At 35.4% G+C, this 18,370-nt stretch overlaps 1 protein-coding gene across 2 annotated transcripts in view; it reads left to right on the plus strand.

The window, feature by feature from the left end:
* The window catches only part of ZBTB10 (zinc finger and BTB domain containing 10), a 33,955-nt gene extending 16,786 nt beyond the window's left edge, over nucleotides 1-17,169 (plus strand). For both annotated transcript variants that reach the window (XM_029923460.1, XM_029923459.1), the window contains exons 3-6: nucleotides 6,650-6,748; nucleotides 11,461-11,637; nucleotides 11,851-12,023; nucleotides 12,282-17,169. In XM_029923460.1, coding sequence (XP_029779320.1) covers nucleotides 6,650-6,748; nucleotides 11,461-11,637; nucleotides 11,851-12,023; nucleotides 12,282-12,587 — 755 coding nt within the window. In that variant the 3' untranslated portion in view covers nucleotides 12,588-17,169. The remainder of the gene's footprint in view (nucleotides 1-6,649; nucleotides 6,749-11,460; nucleotides 11,638-11,850; nucleotides 12,024-12,281) is intronic.
* Nucleotides 17,170-18,370: the final 1,201 nt, after the last annotated feature.

Consider the following 18,370-nt stretch of genomic DNA (forward strand, 5'->3'; position numbering starts at 1 on the left):
CCCCCCCCCTCCCTCCCTCCCTCCCTCTCACACTCTCTCAAAAAGAAATACTTTAAAAACTTAAAAATAATAAAATCTTGATTTCTTCTGTTCTCTATCATTTCATTTTTTTCAAGAATATTTTTTAAGACAATCTGAGTTAGTTTATACCTGCCTCATGTTTGGAATTTTGAGAACCAAAAGAAAATTCTTGGGGAAACCTTCCCAATTTAGTTTTGTTTGACATTTACAGGCAAGTGTTGTACCACTCCCTTACCAGATGAATTAGAAGCATTGCTAGCCTGCGCGGTCCAAGAGAAACCTATAACCATAGCCCCCAAGATTAACCTCACTTAATGACACCTAGATTTATATTGCACTTTACAGTTTACTCAGTATTTTCATTTATTGGTGTCACGTTCCATAGGAACTTGGTGAAGTGGGCAAACATTGCTACTTTTTTATGTGAGAAAAATGAAGTCATGATTGTTATAAGTTTGAGGTAGTAGAGACCAAGATTTACTTTATTTTATTTTTTTAAATACTTATTTTGAGAGAATACTTGGCAGGAGCTTGTGGGAGAGGGTTAGAGAGGGAGGGAGAGAGTGAATCCTAAACAGGCTCCTCACTGTCAGTGCAGAGCCCCACCCACAGGGCTCAATCTCAATCTCAAAACTGCGAGATCATGACTGCCGAAATTAAGAGTTAGATACTTAACCTGAACTAACTGAACCACCCAGGCGCCATACCATTGTTTTTAATGTCATTCTCTTTTCTTTGCTTATTAATCTGATATTTTTGTTATATGATTTTGTAAAAATCCATGAATATGTCATTTTTTAAACCTGCAAAGCATGGTTAATCAGTTACTTTAAATGAACATGAAGAGAAGCTTTCTTTCAAAATGTATCACTTATAAAGAACAACAGTAGCTGATACCCAGGCACACTTAAGATTTTGGAAATGGTTTTAGTAATAAATAAAGTTAGTAAAGTGAATGATTTAGCATGGAGTGCAGTTTATTTTTGTTCATTTAGCCAAAAAGTATATGAAATATCAGTAGGAAAATCAGTTAAAGATGGGTGTACTTCTTCACTCTCATAGCACTGCAGATTGTACTTTTTTGGGGGGAGTGGGGGATTGCCCGCCCGGTGTGTAGGAGGCAATGTAACATAGGAAACAATGCAGCACTCTTCCACTAGCTTACCTTAGTTTCTTCATAAAGCTCATAAGAATATTCTTACTATTACATAAATTTGTAGTAAAATTTAAATGAAATACACAAAGGGACTTACAGACTTGAGTGCATGAAATCTGTTTTTTGTTTGTGGTTTGTGGGAGGAGGTGGAGGGGAGAGGTCTGTAGTTACCAGTGCACTGGAGAAAAAGTGATTCATCGCCATTTGAATTCAATCATTTGTTGAATTCATTCAGTCATTTGAATGATAATACATAGCATACATACACCTGCTGTCATTCAGAAAGATGCTATCTTGTGAAACTGTTCTAATAAAAGGTCTTTTGTTGGCAGAGATTTTTTAGTACTTTAAATGAAGTGAAAGATTTCAGTAGGAAGGTCACGAATGTCATAAAACTAAATACAGTAGAGTTTATTCTTTCTTTAATCCTGTAATTTTGGAGAAAAATGATGACCATGAGTTACTGCTTTTGCTTGCTAGTGAAACAAAATATATTTGTTTCAAGTGAATGGTTGGTTGCTTCACTTCTGTCCCATTCACAGCAACTGATTAAAAATGAGTTGCTAAGCAGTTTGGCTGGTTTTGAATAAGGGACCAGTAGGATGTATTGATTCCTGAGTTAAACATGCTTATTGTCAACCTGGAAGAGCTCACCTATTCTGAGAATTTGTTTTGTTTTGCTTTTAATGTTTGTTTATTTTTGAAAGAGTGCAGTGGGGGAGGGGCAGAGGGCAGAGACACAGAACCCCCTGAGCCATCCAGGTGCCCCTGAGAATTTTTGATCTCAAGAACCAAGTGTAGTACCTTCCTTTTAAAAGAGATTTGATACTTGTAGCATGGTTATGATTTTGTTTATGAGAAGAAATATTGTCCACAGAAAGAATATATGCCATCTGTTAAGCTTTCAGGTGGAGGTGTTCTGTGGTTGGTGTCAAGATCACAAATTAAATTCTAATACTTAAGAGGTAGAGTAGGAGACAGGAAATGCCTATTTTAAGAACTAGCTAAGGAAGCCTTCAACAAATCACTATAGAATGTTACATAAATAGAAACACCCTGCCTGTATTTACAAACTTTGTAGTGCCCTCTGGATAGGCTGTACACTTCAGAATAATGACTTTTTTCAAAGAAGATATTGGGAAACCTAGTGTAGTTGTTTGAATAATGATTTAAATTTATTATTGAAATACATTCAGCTTTTCATAGGAAAACAAAGCCATTAAATTTCAGTTAATTATTTTCAGTTAATGGTTATGTTTTAATGTTACCAGAAAACAGAAATTATAATTTAAATACCATTAATTAAACTAGTAATAGAGGTTGCAGAAGGCAGAATATTCAAACATTTAACAACACTTGTTGAAAAGCTTTTTGTCACTCACTATGATGAATGCTAGAAAAATAAAACCTAACTGGTGGTATCCTGTCTCATGGAACAGGTAAAGGAGTCTGTGTCTATTTCCTGTTCCTGCTCTGCACGTGAAGTACGTGTTCATTCTCCAGACATCCAGTGCATTTACTCTAGGCAATAACCTCAGATTTTACTATTCCACCTTACAGAGAATATAAAAAGCCAATAGATGAATGTCCTTAGGCACTTGTCTTTAAATTTCTCTCAATGTGTTAATTATCTTTTCTCTTAAATACCCAAACATTTGCTTCTGTATTCCAGACTCCTCCTCTTCGTAGTATTTCTGCAATATTTTTAACTTCTCCCTTTTGTAGTGACCTCTTCACTTCAGCATTTAAAGATGTTTAATACTTTCACCTTAAAAAAAACTATTTCTCACTATTTCCTTTTGCATTAAAATCTCTCAAATTGTATTATATCATAATTCATCATTTTCCATTCACAACACAGGTCACTCTTACTCTTTCTCCTTGTCCCACTGATAGACCAGCGTTACTCTCACTGAGATCACTAGTAACCTCCTAGGTGCTCAGTATTTATTGAATGAAAGTAATGCACTTTTCAGTCCTTAATCTTGAAGTTTTGGCAGCATTTCAGCATTGTCATGGTGGAGTATTTCTTGAAATACTCTTTTCCTAGGGGTGCCAGGGTGGCTTAGTTGGTTAAGTGACTTCGGCTCAGGTCACAATCTCATGATTCATGAGTTCAAGCCCCACAACAGGCTCTGTGCTGACAGCTACAAGCTTGGAGCCTCCTTCAGATTCTGTGTCTCCCTCGTTCTCTGTTCCTCCCCCTCCTTGATTGGGGGGAGGACTGCTTGCTCGCTCTCTCTCAAAAATAAACATGAAAAAAAATTTTTTTAAAGAATACTCTTTTCAAGTCATTTTTTTATCCTTTCCAAGTTTATTGAATGCTAGGATTCCTCAGCATATTGGTCATAGTTTTTTCCTCCTGGCCTCCTGTTTACTTCCTTGGTCTTATTTACCATGTATATTCCGACAGCTCAATATTATCACCAGCTTAAGCATCATATGTATAGCCTTTGGTACAAAATTTCACTTGGGAGCTTAAATTAAAAAAAAAAATAAATAAATAAAATTTTGAGTGTTTGCTGTATACCAGGCAAAGAGCTAAGCACTTTTCACTTATTTTCATTTGGTCCTTTGAGATAATAAGTAAAAAGTGCTTAGCTCTTTACCTGATAATTTCTCCATTTTTATAATAGAACAATTCTCAGTCTCTGGTAAGCATCAGAATCACCTAGAGGGCGTTTTAAAATGCAGATTTCTGGGACCCACCACCACAGTATCCTGATTCAGTAGGTTTGGGATAGGGCATGAAAATTACATTTCTAGCAAGTTCCTGGATAATGCTGATGCTGCTGATTTAGGAGCTATACTTTGAGAACCACTACATTAGAAAAGCAAAATAAGCTGCCTCACAACTGTCACATAGCTGGGAAGTGGCAGAGATGAGATTTGGTCCCAGGCAGTACTTAGAGCTTACCATTTACCCACTATTCCCACTTCAAACATACTAAACTACTGCTTTCGTAGGTTTGGCAGACTCCATATCTTCATAACTACCTAATAAGCCTTTGAAACTGGTCCTCTTCCAGAGTTTCCTAACTGCTGTTGTTATAAGCTGGAAACTTTCCGCATAATCTTCTAACCCTGCCTTTTCCATATTCAGTCTGTCACCAAGCTCTATTGGTTCTTCCTCCACAAATTTTCTCATTCTTATCTACTTTCCTCCATTTGCTATTCTCATCAAACAAGTCAAAGCCAGCATCAGTTCTTAACTGAATTTCTAAAATAGCTTCCTAACTAGTCATTTTGCCTCCAGTTAATTCATATAATATCGGGATTTTTTTAAAGGTAAATGAAATTAATACTATGTTTAAAGTCCTTCTGCTTTTAGACTAAAAGCCAAAATCCTTACCATGGCGTGCAGGGCCCTGTATGACCTCTCTGTGCCTGCGTGAGAGGATGAATATATACTCTTCTTTCTCACCTTCATTATGCAATTATGTAATCCTTCTGGCCTCTTGGAACATAAGTGCCAGATCTGTTCAGTAATTTTTGAGGTTCTATAACTGTGCACTAGAACCATTACTGGGTGGAGTTCCATTGTATAAATGTACCACAGTTTTATTTGCCCACCATGGATTTTTTTTTTTTTTTAATTATTTGCTTGTGTAAAGAGGAAGGTTTTCTCTTTTTTTGTTATTTAAAAAAAATTTTTTTTTTTATTGTGAGTGTTGGGAAGCCAGATAAGTAAAGTACAGAGTGGTAATATAAAAAATGAATCATAAATGGAAATGAATCATCAAAAATGAATCCTAAATCATAAAGTAGAGGACAGATTGTCCATAAAAAGCGGCACTTAAAAAAATTAAAGAGAATTTTTTTCAATGTTTATTCTTGAGAAAGAGTACAAGTGGGGGAGGGGCAGAGAGGGAGGGAGACACAGAATCTGAAGCAGGCTCTGGGCTCTGAGCTGTCAGCACAGAGCCTGATGGCGGGCTCTAACTCATGGACTGTAAGGTCATGACCTGAAAGAGAGCCAAAGTTGGAATCAACTAAGCCACCCAGGTGCCTCCAGTTGTTTTGTTTATTGACAGAGACAGAGGCAGCATGAGCCATTGAGGGGCAGAGAGAGAGGGAAAGAGAGAATCCCAAGCAGGTTCTACCTAGACATTAGGCTCACACACACAAAACTGTGAGATCATGACCTGAGCTGAAACACAGAGTTGGATGCATAGCTGACTGAATCACGCAGGAGCCCCAAAGTGGTATTTTTAATGTTTATTTTTGGGATGCCTGGGTGGTGCATTCAGTTGAGCATCTTACTTTGGCTCAGGTCATCATTCCACAATTTGTGAGCCCCATGTCTGGCTTTGTGCTGACAGCTCCAGTGCCTGGATACTGCTTTAGATGCTGTGTCTCCCTTTCTCTCTGCCCTTCCCCTGCTTGCATTCTGTCTCTCTCTCTCTGTCAAAAATAATAAACATTAAAAAAAATTTTATTTCTTATTTTTGAGAACACATGCACTCCAGCATGAGTGGGGGAGGGGCAGAGAGGGAGACCAAGGATCTGGAGTAGGGTCTGCACTAACAGTACATGACCAGAGCTGAAGTCAGAACTGAACTAACCAGGCACCCCATAGAAGTACCAAGAGGATGCCTGTGTGGCACATTCGGTTACGTGACCCAACTCTTGGTTTCGACTCAGGTCACGATCTCATGGTTCGTGAGTTCAAGCCCTGGGTCAGGCTCTGGTCAGGCTGAGGATGTGGAGCCTGCTTGGGATTCTCTCCCTCAAAATAACTTCTAAAAAGATAATGAGTAGAGGTATGAGCATTATATTTTGAAGCAAAGAGACCCAAGAAATTGTTTCATTAATTCACTAACTAATCTAAGAGAATGATGATGCCTGATTTAAGGGAGTGCTGGAGAAACAGAAGGGATGGAACAGATTGGCAGATTGGAACCAAAAGTATTGATATCATTACTATGTCTTTTACACTGCCGGTCCACAAACTTGCCATATATCAAGATTAAGAATAACCTCTTCTCTGAAGTTTTCCTTTACTAGTGTAGCTTTAATTGGTCTTTCATTTCTGAATCAATGCAGAAACAATGTTTTACACATCTAATACTTAGTACTAGCAGTAACAGCTGTCATTGGATGCCAGATACCATAACTCACACTTGACTTACATTATTACCTAATTTAATTTCTATATCAAAACTGTGATCTAGTTGGAAGCATATGAGGAAACTGAGGCACTTGCTCACAGAGCCTAATTCACTCTGCCTCTAAAGCTCATTCATATCCAGCACACTGTACTGTACTGTTGAGTATGGACCTGTTCTGATGGTTGAAAACCATGCCTTAGATTTTGTACCTTAATGACATTAAGCATATAGTAGGTATTTAATACTTAACAGATATGTTTCTATTTAGTTTCCATAAGAAACGATACCAAGAAGGGAGTGGCATTTTGATGATGGCTATGGTGTGATTATAAATAACAGATTTTTCTGTATCTCCTTTCAGACCTGGATGGTGCTCTACTCTCAGGGCCAGACTGTGACAGGAATGTGAATACAAATTTATTGGCTGAAGCCGGCTCCAGTCAGGATGGAGGTGATGCTGGTAGGTACAGTAGGATTTTATTAGTAAGAGTATATTTAAGAGGATTTAAAGATTTGGAAGTGTTTGTGTACATGTTTAAGGACCGACTGCACTTTCTTTCCTATCTGCCGGTCTCTCTAATCTGTTAATCTATTTATTTATTTTTAAGGAGACACCACACCCAGCCAGGTGCCCCTCAGTTTCTCTCCCTTAAAGGAGAGAAGCTATGTTTGTGATAATGCTTTGGAAACCTGGTAAACACAAATGGTTGGGGGTTCCTTATTCTATGTGGGAGGCATTTATTTAGAGATTCTAGAATTCTAAATATCAAAATAAGTAAACAGAGGTGGTGGCTTGCTGCTAGTATAAACATGGAATAAAAATGATAATTATCCAAATGGTTGATTTGTATTTTAATTAGCTTTGATGTAAAATAATAGTATGTTTAGTGATAGCAATAGAAAATGTTAATTTCGAATAGTAGTATTTCTATCATTTGAACTTTGGAGAAGTAAAGGCAAAGAATCCATGAATATTCCATAGAATAATAACATGAGTCTAAGTAAATTAGGAGAGGGAAAAGCTTTCTTAACAGAAGAATGCCAAGCTAATTAATACAAGAGTGATAGAATTGAAAAAATACCCCACAGGAAACAATTCAAGTAATCCGTGGATGTTAAGCCACTATTGATGTCCTTATCCCACAATGACTGGGCAAAATACTGTTGTAAGAGCATATTCATATGGTCTCTGTATCATCCCACAGATTATTTCAGTTACAAAAAAAAGAAATGATTTCCTTACAGTAAAAGAAACAAATAACCTGCCTCTTGACATACTGTAGTAGTAGGTGCACAACGTTACCTGTGTACCATTCTTGCCAAAGTGTTTAACCCAGATCTAGTCGTGGGGAGATATCAGACAAGTCTACACAAATCTAGCTACTCTGGGTTTTTAAAATATTAATTCCATGAAAGACCAGTAGAGGAACCACTAGACTCTAGGAAACCAACCAAACACATTGCCAGCCTTGATTACATCACAGTTCTAAAATGTATAAAGGGGCATTCAGGGAACAGTTGGAAATTTGAATGTGTAGTATGGGTTAAATGATAGGCGATTTTAAATTTCTTGGATGTGATAAAGGTACTGGGGTTATGTTTGAAAAAGTTCTCATATTGAATGGTGAATGGGTAGGTTTTCAAATAATAACAAAGTGTATGAATGTACATATAAACCACACGTGCCAAAACTAATCTTTGTCAAAGGCAAAGGGATACAGATTTTCATTGATTCAACTTCTCATAACTTTGGAAATGTTTAAAAAAAATTGATGGAGATGGGGACAGCTAAGGGTACTCTTCATAAAGCATCAGCAGTTTTTGAATACAGTCTGCACTGACCCAAATTAAGCCATAATTCTGAAGAAAAGAAATGCCTTAGGTGGTTTCTCCCTGCTGTTGGAAAGAATTTACAAAGAGTTGGAAATAAGCAGTTTACAGATCAGATGAGTTGAATTCTGAAGACTGTTTCCTTGTTCAGGACATCATGAATAGCACAAGGTATTTTGTTTACAAATCTCGTTGAGGAATGAGTTTAGAATGGGGTATGTGAATTCCTACATGAAATTTTAATTTCTGCACATAAACATTTTCAATGGGGGATGGTCCATGTAATTCATCTCCTTTTTAAAAAAGTAAATCCTTGATTTAAAGTCCTTTCTCTTCAAGGGTTATTTTGATCCATGTGTGTTTTTTCCTAGTGAGATCAGCCTTTGTCTTAGGATTTGAAAATCACTGCTTTCTTCATTTGCCATTAGGGAAAAATGTACCATGAAGGATATTATTGAACAGAGGGTAAAATTTTGAAGTAGATTTTTAATGACCTTAATGATATTCAGTGTATTGAATAATAAAGGCAATACCCTTGTTATTAAGCTGCTTATATGTATTCTATAAAAAAATAATTTCTACTGTTTTCAGAATCTGGACAGATGAAGGAAGTTTGGGATGAGATTTTCTTAATTTGAATATTGTATTCTAGATATGGTGTCTCTTGTCTGTTATCCTGGATGCTATTTATCAGATCTTTAAATTATCTAGAGAAATACACAATTTCAAGTATTAAGTTTATTTTGAGGGAAGAAAGCAAGTAGGGTAGGGGCAGAGGGAGAATCCCAAGCACACTCCACACTGTCATCACAGAGCCTGATGCAAGGCTCCATCTCATGAACCGAGAGATCGTGACCTAAGCTGAAATCGACTTGGATGTTTAACAAACTGTGCCACACAGGTGCTCCTCAAGTATTAAAAACTTTAAATTCTGAATCTTGGGTTATCAACTTATAAATTATTTTAGGACTATTCTATTTTTATTTATTTATTTATTTATTTATTTATTTTACTGTATATTTTTGAGAGAGAGAGAGAGCATGAGAGGGAGAAGGACTGAGAGAGGGGAGACAGAATCTGAAGAAGACTCCAGGCTCTGAGCTGTCAGCACAGAGCCCCACGTGAAGCTTGAACCATCACCTGTGAGATCATGACCTGGGTTGAAGTCAGATGCCTAAGCAACTGAGTCACCCAGGCGCTCCTATGTAGTGAATGATATTAAGTTGAGGATATTAGCATATCTAACATGGTTTCTGATATTTTCCAAGTGTTTGAGCAAATAAAAAATAGTATGTGTGTTAGCATAAATTTATTAGTTGAAGGGTGTATGTTTTGGACACTAGAAATACATAGGTGAGTAAAACAGTTAAGTGCTTGCTCTCAGCTTTTTTGTACTAATGTCATCAAGAACTGAGTCAAAGCACAGACTTTATGCAGAAATGTAAAACTGAAATTGATAGATTTGTGTTTACAGGCGACCACCCCCATCCCAATCTCCATCCTCCCCCTCCACACACAGATGCACATATGGTGTCTCACTTTAGGATTCTGAAAACTTTCCCTCAGACAGAAGTACATTATAGTTTAATTATATAATTATTGATTCAGAAGTCTTTCTTAATATTATAAAGCAGTAAAGGTATTCCAGGTAGAAAACAATTTACATTAATACCATTGAATTGTTTAAGTCTATTCATTTTGAGAGGGAGCAGGGGGAGCGCAGAGAATCCCAAGCAGGCTTATGCTGTCAGTGCAGAGCCTGAGGGCTTAAACCCATGAATGGTGAAGTCATGACCTGACCTGAAATCAAGAGTTGGATGCTCAACCAACTCAGCCACCCAGGTGCCCCAATAATAGTGAAATTCTAAACACTTTAGACCTTTTGCATTGTTGGTTATTGATACTTTCACCAGGAGAAATACTAAGTATTTTTAAGAGAAGTATATCTGGCAGATACAGAAAAATTTTTCGAAATTCCTTTTTGACCAGCATTCTTTAATAAGGTACATGGTTTTTGTGGGAGGAAAATTAATAAATTACTGCACCAAGTGAGCTAGCGTTTATTTAGCCCAGAAAGTAGTGTTCAGGCAGAGGAAAGAAGAGTTAAGTGCAAAGGTCTTGTAGAGGGACCCAGTACAAAGGCCAGGATGGCTAAAATAGAGTGACCAGGGGGAGTGTTTAGAAGCAAGGGCTAGAGTTATATAAGATATTGAAAGTCTTTGGGTTTTACTATGAATGAGATATGGGTAGTCCTTGCAGGCTTTTGAGCAGAGCAGTGCCAGGCTCTGAATTAAAGTTCTAATTGCTTTGTGGAGAGCACATTGCAAAGAGGGCAACATTGTGAGCCTAGAGACAAACTCTGATGGCTATTGAAAATAATCCAGAGGCAAGAGTTGATTGGATCAGGGTGGCAATAGCTATGGAGAATTCTGGATATGTTTACATTGCCACAGGATTCCTGGATTCAGGAAAATACATAGAATATTCAAAAAGGACTCTTATCCAGGCGCGACTGGCTCAGTCGGTGGAGCATGCAAGCAACTCTTGATCTCAGGGTTGGTTAGTTCAAGCAACCACATTGGGATTAGAGATTACTTAAAAATGAAATTTTAAGAAGTAAAAAGGAAATATATCCAAAGGAGATAATTTTTATCTTAGCTAGACTAAAGATCCTCAGGCACAAATTCCTTAAGGGACATTGACTATTCTAATTCTACTTTCTGGGATGGAGTTATTAGAAAGAGAGGTTTTGTTGAACTCCCCAAAAGGGCATTCAGTTACCTTGAAATTGTACTTTCCTTGTATTTTATTCTTCAGTCTTAGTCCATTTTTCTATACTGATTAGTCTTAAAAACAAGATTATGTGATTATTTGGGGGACAAGAAAGATACTACCATTTCACAGCTGGGCCTCAGGGTAATAGTCTCAGATGATATAATTAGGTATAACAAGATATAGTGCTGTTTTGAATATGTTTGAAATACAGTATAAAAGTACTTGTGGTGTGGCCTCTGAGCACTATTAGATAATATTTGGATTTTACTAAATTTTTCTCTTCCAGTGGTTGAATTCTATTTTAAATTTTAGTTTTTTTATTTAAGATACCTTCCAATCAGGGTATTATGATTAGGGTAATAAAGTATGAAAAAAGCATAATAGAGTATGAGGAGATGTTAGTTTTAGACTCAAATGTAGAGATTTTTATTTAGCTATTTATATTTAGCTGCTCTATCATAGTGCTCATGAAATATAAATAAATTTATTTTGTTCTTCTTTTAATTCTAATAAGAGACAGGCCTTTATTACCATCATTACATCAGAATGACTTTTCAATTGTATTAGGTACTTCACATGATTTCAAGTATGGCCTGATGCCTGGCCCTTCCAGTGATTTCAAGTATGGATTGCTACCAGGTACTTCAAATGATTTCAAGTATGGATTGATACCAGGTGCTTCAAACGATTTCAAGTATGGATTATTGCCTGAATCTTGGCCAAAACAAGAAACTTGGGAAAATGGCAAGTATAAGTCATCTAAACATCTACAGAATTTTAAAATTATTATTAGCAATTAAAAGCTTCCATATTCTGAGGTTTTAAAAATTCAGATAGTATGGTAGCCCTATAATAATCCCTGTTCTTGGGGATAGACAAGGTTTTGATAGCAAGTTTTCTGTTTAATATATAATTGCTTTTGTGTGTGTTTGTTCTGTTTTGTTTTTATTCTCAAAGGTGAATCATCTCTAATCATGAACAAGTTAAAATGCCCTCACTGTAGCTATGTAGCCAAATACAGACGAACACTAAAAAGGCATTTGCTCATTCATACGGGAGTCAGATCATTTAGCTGTGACATTTGTGGAAAACTGTTTACTCGCAGAGAACATGTGAAAAGACATTCCCTGGTAAGTAACTTTAAATATAATTGATCTTTGAGATAAACTATATTTATATCAGTGAAGTTTAAGGTATTTTAACACTATTATCTGAAATTTAGGGAAGGTTGATTATTAAATAAATAGCCTTAAACAGAGAATGTAATTTATGAACTGAACTTCATACAGAAAAACAAGGGTATACATTCACTCATGGGTAATTTAATTTGAGTGGTTCAAATGCTTATTGTCCATCCTATCCTTATACTGGATTTTTCCTTCAATTAGGTGCATAAAAAGGATAAAAAATACAAATGTATGGTGTGTAAGAAGATCTTCATGTTAGCAGCCAGTGTTGGAATAAGACATGGATCTCGACGCTATGGTGTTTGTGTAGACTGTGCAGATAAATCACAACCAGGAGGGCAAGAAGGTGTAGATCAGGGACAGGAAACAGATTTCCCTCGGGATGAAGAATATGAGGAAAATGAAGTAGGAGAAGCTGATGAAGAGCTGGTTGATGATGGAGAAGATCAGAATGATCCGTCTCGATGGGATGAATCAGGAGATGTTTGTATGTCTCTAGATGATTAACTGACCTATACTCCTCAAGGATGCTGCATTTGGACATAATATGAATCGACAATTTGAATTGTTGAACTTGAAGGCTTGCAAAATATGGTACATGCTGGATGGTAGTTATGTTGCTGTGAAAACTGTAGGGTCAAAAAGCCTTATAGCAAAAAAAATTTTTTTATATTTGCACAGGACTGTACAGCAAACAACCTTGTGGTTGGATTACATGGAGTCCCCACATCTTCAGTCAGTTATCAAAGTAAAAATATTTTTTATTTATAGGATATACAGTAACTATTTGGGTCCTGTGAATACATAGTAACTGTCCTTAAAGAGCTTACATTCATGTGCCACTTGAACATGAATGAAGAAAATCCATTTATGAGACTACAGTGACAGCAGACCCAATCCCTCTGTCCATCAAACCACTCAGGCTAGTTTGTACTAGTAGAGTTTTGTTTCTATTTTTATTTTTATTAATTTTATTTTTTTTTAATACAGATTTTCAGTGAGGGGTGTTTTCAACCCCATTGGTTCTACTTTTCTGTATTTTTCCATTTTAATTTGCTTCATAACTTAAACCAAGTCTCTTCTAGTCTTAGGTATTATTTCTCAATTCTGTGCTGATGGGCCTGTTTATAAGAACTGGAGAGGTAATTTATTGGAATGAACTAACTGACTTCCTCCACTTCCCCTTTCCTTTTTGACATGAATTTTACTACTTCACATGAAGAAATGATGTTAAAAGTTAACGTGGCGACGTTGACAAACACCACTAAAATGATTATGATTTAGAAGTAACTTTCTCCTGCTGCTCTAATCTGATAAATGGTTACCATATGACGTTTTCTGTCACGGTATTTGGTTTTGGGTATCTGTTACTTTGGCACTATTCTGGTTTGCCTCTTTATTTTTGCCAGTGTACTATACCTCAGTCCTATTTGAAAAGACAGAAATCTAATCAAAAGAAAAGTCATAGAAAAAATAAGTAAAATGATTTGTTTCCTAATTTGACCTCCACGTCCAGTTTGGTTAGTCTGTTATGCAATATAAGTGAAATATCAGGTTTTTACTCCTGTGCCCTTTTTATCATTAAAAATAACGCAAAAAGTGCATTCTCTTTTGTTTGATACTTACTGGGATATTGAGTGTTCTGAAATTATGATCATTATATTTTCAATTCCTCAAAGTTACTACATCTTCATATATAGTCTTGTAGTCATCATGATTCAATAATCTGCAAAAAATCTTACAAATAAGATTACTGAGAGGCTCTACAATTATTCTGTTAACTAAATTCTCCAGGGTACAAGGCGTGATGTATTAAGTTGAAATTGTCAGATTTATTTAGCCTGATGACATGAATTAGCTGATTGTTAAGCTCACAGCAGCATTTCATATAATATTAACATGCATGACATTTATCAGGAACATATTGTATATTATATAAGATTGAGGGATATCATATTTTCAGCTTTCTTTTAAATAGAAATTGAGTATATTTTCCTATTTTATATCAGGTCACTAAATTATGCTATTTGTGTGGGAAAATTGCAAAGTATACTTTGACAGACATAATCCTTTTGGTGCTCCATCTGATCAAAGTTGAAAAGTTGATACTTTTTTTTAAGACAAGCTTTCTCACTGTCTCCGATTTCAGCAGTATAATGGTTTAATGTTAGACATTGATGTTTCTGCTTGGATAAATCAAAGATATAAAATACAGTTACATGGTTAGATACATCTTTTGTCATCTAAACTTTATTGTAGTTTCTACATAATTGTAAAACTGACATGAATAGTTTGGTTTGATTTTTGTTTAAGACTGAAGAGTACATCTTATTCTCAGTGTTCTAGACAAATGAATATAATGTAATTCTGGTGGGGTCCAAAGTAGACGTTAGTTGGGCAGAGATACTATGAATGAAAAAGTATTTTAAACGTAAAATGTTCTGCTTTGTGAATATGTAAGTATAGTATAAAGATTTCTTTCATCCCATTATCCCCCTCCTTTAAAATAAACCATAGTTTACAATTGGTAGATCTGTCTATATATAAATATATATTAAAGAGAAAAGATATATATCTGAAAATCACCTAAATCTGCTTTATTAGACTACAGTTCACTTATTGCATAGAAACTGGACTTGGCTTTACATTCTTAATGTACTTTTACTTTTCCTCAAGATATGAACTTACTCTCGTTAAACTGAATTTTCTTTTACTACTTAAATCATTTATGTATATCTGGTAAATTATGACCAAATTTTTGTTAGATTGCATACAGTAAATTGAAATACACACTTGGTACACTACGGGATTGTTGTGCTTTTGTTTTGGTTTTAGTTGGAAACAAGGTTTGATGTAGATGGCTTGTTACTGTTAATTTAAAATATTCTATAATTGTCCATTACTTTTTATGTTGTGTTGTGACAGATTTGGCTATATTTTTAGTCAACTGAAATATGATACTTTAAAAGTTTGTTTTTAGAAAGGTAATCCAAAGGAATAATGTTTATACTCTTGAATATATTAGCCTCAGCCTATATAAAAAGTTCTTCTTTAAAGTAAACATTTTACCAGAAACAGAACTGACAGATTTTTCTACTTGCTGACTGCCTAACTTATTTTGTTTCATGATCTCAAGGGACTGCCTTTTCCCTTCCAGGTCTTTTTTAAAAAAATAGTTTTAGTACTAAGGTATACTACTGGACTTTTTTTTTTTTTAAGTATATTCTTTTTCTGACTTACCGTACAATTTTCAGGAAGTTGATAGATACTAAGAACTTATGATTGGTCTCAGAGGTTTCAATGGAATACTCATAATTTTGTCTGTGGAGCCCTGGCAGAATTATGTGTTATACATTTGCTGAATTTTTCTCTTGTAACTTATATTTTAAATGAGAAACAAATTTTAGAGCTTGTAATTTTAATGAAGAGGAAGAATATAAACTTTCTTTCCTATTGACTTGAGTAACGGACCCTCTCATATAAATCAAGATCATGTATTATTTCTTAGGATTCTCAGAGACAGTTACTTCCACATAGTCCCTGCATTGTTCTTATTGGCCCTCATTATTCATATTCACTAGATGTTTTGCTAAATTTTAGCACCCTAGCAATTAAGAGCTTAAAAAAAACTGTAGGAAGGGGAAGCTGAACACTAATGAATAGCTTTGGAATTTGCGGGGGGAAACACTAGCTGGTTTTGGTAGAGCTGTCCTGCTGGAGAAGAGCGAAATGAATGAGTTAATTCCTGTAAAGCGCGTAGAACAATGTCTGGTACATAATGGGAGCCTCATACATCTTAGTTTAATCATAGGTGTGAATCACGAGGAAAGGGGGAGAACATAGAAAATGAAAGGATCAGGGTTGGGAAATTTATATTCATACAGTACAGTGTAAAAAGCCTGAAGATGACTAGAAAAGTGTAATACATGGCAAAGTGTGATGGAAGAGGAGTTTTAAAAAATAAATTTTAAAACTTCCGTAAGCTTTATGTACATTTTAAGGATTTTGTCAACATAGTTTATTTTTCTGAATAATGATTCAAAAAGCTACCATTTTTTTTTAGTGCCTACATGTGCCATTGCGCTTTACATTATTTTATCTAATTTCCTACAAGGTGGGTGCTATTGTCTCCATTTTAGGGAAGAGAAAGGCTCCAAGAACTTTGCATAATTTAACTTGCCTGATGTAACACAGCTACTAAGTGGTTAGCTGGGTTTTGACCAGATCAGATTCTGAAGCCCATGCTCTTTTTAGGGGGCTCTTTAACTGCCTCATTAAACTTTGTAGAATTTTAGTGCTTTAAAGCTGTTTGTGTATGGAGACCTGTTTTCCCCCATAAAACATTGTATGTTAGGAATTTGAGTGTCTAATCTAATACCCCTCTAATATCCTGATCACTCTTTTCCTCCTATTACAGTTTTGTCACCTGACTATTATTTATAGACACCTGACCTCAGTGTAGCACATGCTATTAATTGGCTGTGGCGTTTTATTTTTTAAAGGAGGGTTTTAAAGTGAAGAACTAGATGTGAACCCCAGTTTTTGTGCCGTTCAGTCACCCAGATCCTTAAACTTAACTATGGTACATAATATATGTGCTTAGAACTAACAGGTGTTTTTTCTTAGTCACTTTAGGATTTAAAATGGAAAGTTTTTTTCCTGCTGTATCCCTGCTTTTTAAGTGAAGTTGAACAGTTCTAGATAGTTTAAAATGTGTTAGGGATAAGCACACGTTAAAAGATGTTTTCTAGCCCTGAATTTTATGACATTGGGTACTTAATTTGGAGTACACTGGCTATTGAGAACAAAATTTTGGGTTTAGGAGAGGGATGGTTGAGGCCATTATGAAATGGGAGAATCAGCATTTTAAAACACTGTAAACATAAAAGAACGCTTTCTTCTGCCTGCTGTTTGTAAAAGCTCTTTGGGAAGATCTTTTACGAAGACCAATTTTTTAAATGTAATTTACCTACCTAGTATAAGTGTCCTAAGACATGTATGTAAACTTCCAAAACTGTTTTGTCTGTGTATTTAGAAAATACACAAGAATCTTTATCAAACCTAAAAATATAAACTTGTGAGCACTAAACTTGCTTCTGGCTTTGTGAATTTTGTTGACTCTGACCTTTAATTCAGATTTCTTTGTATTGAAAGAATTAATTTAGACTAATTGGGGTATGCCTTTGTAAATTTTGACTTATGTATAGTATCTTTGTACTAAGGTTTACAAGTTTGAATTACAGAATATTAGGGTTTTTTGGTTTGTATGTTTTTATATGAAGTGCATAAATGACTCAAACTACCTCCTAGTAGTGCTTGGAGAGCTGCTTTAATTAATAGCAGTGATTTGTAATCGGCATTTCATCTATATTTGGGGATTCTCTATAGGTTTTAGAGAACATTAAAATATTTCCCCTCTAATTTACACGTGTGCATAATTTTGGAAGTGGATTGAAAAGCAAAGGTAGACTTCACACCATATTTACTGCATTTTAGGAGACTAATGAATACAAGTAACAACGTGTTTCAGGTCTTTGAAACTTCAATAAAGAGAAAACATGCTTCCCTATTTATTTTTTTAGGTATTTGTGGTTGTGATGTAAGTAATAGAACAAAGGAAATTATAGAATGACCAGATACAGACTTTACTAAAGAAATGAAAGTTTTGTTTGGAGAAGGGTGCTCATGTAATATGTAAACGCCTAGTAGCATTTTAAGATCTGCTTAACATGTCTTAAAAATGTAAAAGCTGTCGTGTGGTAGAATAATCACATATATTCTTTATGGTTCCAAGCGGTTAAGATTGGGACCATTTGACTCCAGATTAAAAAGCAGTTTTTAATAATTATCCAAAGATGAAATGTAATTGCTTCAGAAAGGAACCCGATGTCCTATTGCTAGGGATGTTCTAGAGAAAGTGAAAGATTACCTGATAAGCCTTTTGGCTAAGGTAATATTGACCAAACATTTCTATCCAAAGATGTTTTTTGTTCTTGTTTTTTGCTTACAAAGTTTTGGACCATTGTAGTTAACCAGTTTTTTGTTGAGGAAGAACACTGATAAAATTATGCATAAGTATATCATGACACCATAAAGGACACTGTGGAAATTAAGAACAATTGGTTTAGCTTTATGGAAAAAATTGCTATTTGAGGTTTCTTTCTTCTTCACTTTGCACATCATCACAGAGCAGTGTTTGGAAGGTAGTGTAGGAAATTAAACTACTGGGTCCTTGGTTAGATGAGAAAATTAAAGATCATTCAGATCTTAGTCTGTGTTACTTTTTCTCA

Source organism: Suricata suricatta, chromosome 15 (assembly GCF_006229205.1).
Source record: "Suricata suricatta isolate VVHF042 chromosome 15, meerkat_22Aug2017_6uvM2_HiC, whole genome shotgun sequence".
In the NCBI taxonomy this organism is placed as follows: domain Eukaryota; kingdom Metazoa; phylum Chordata; class Mammalia; order Carnivora; family Herpestidae; genus Suricata; species Suricata suricatta.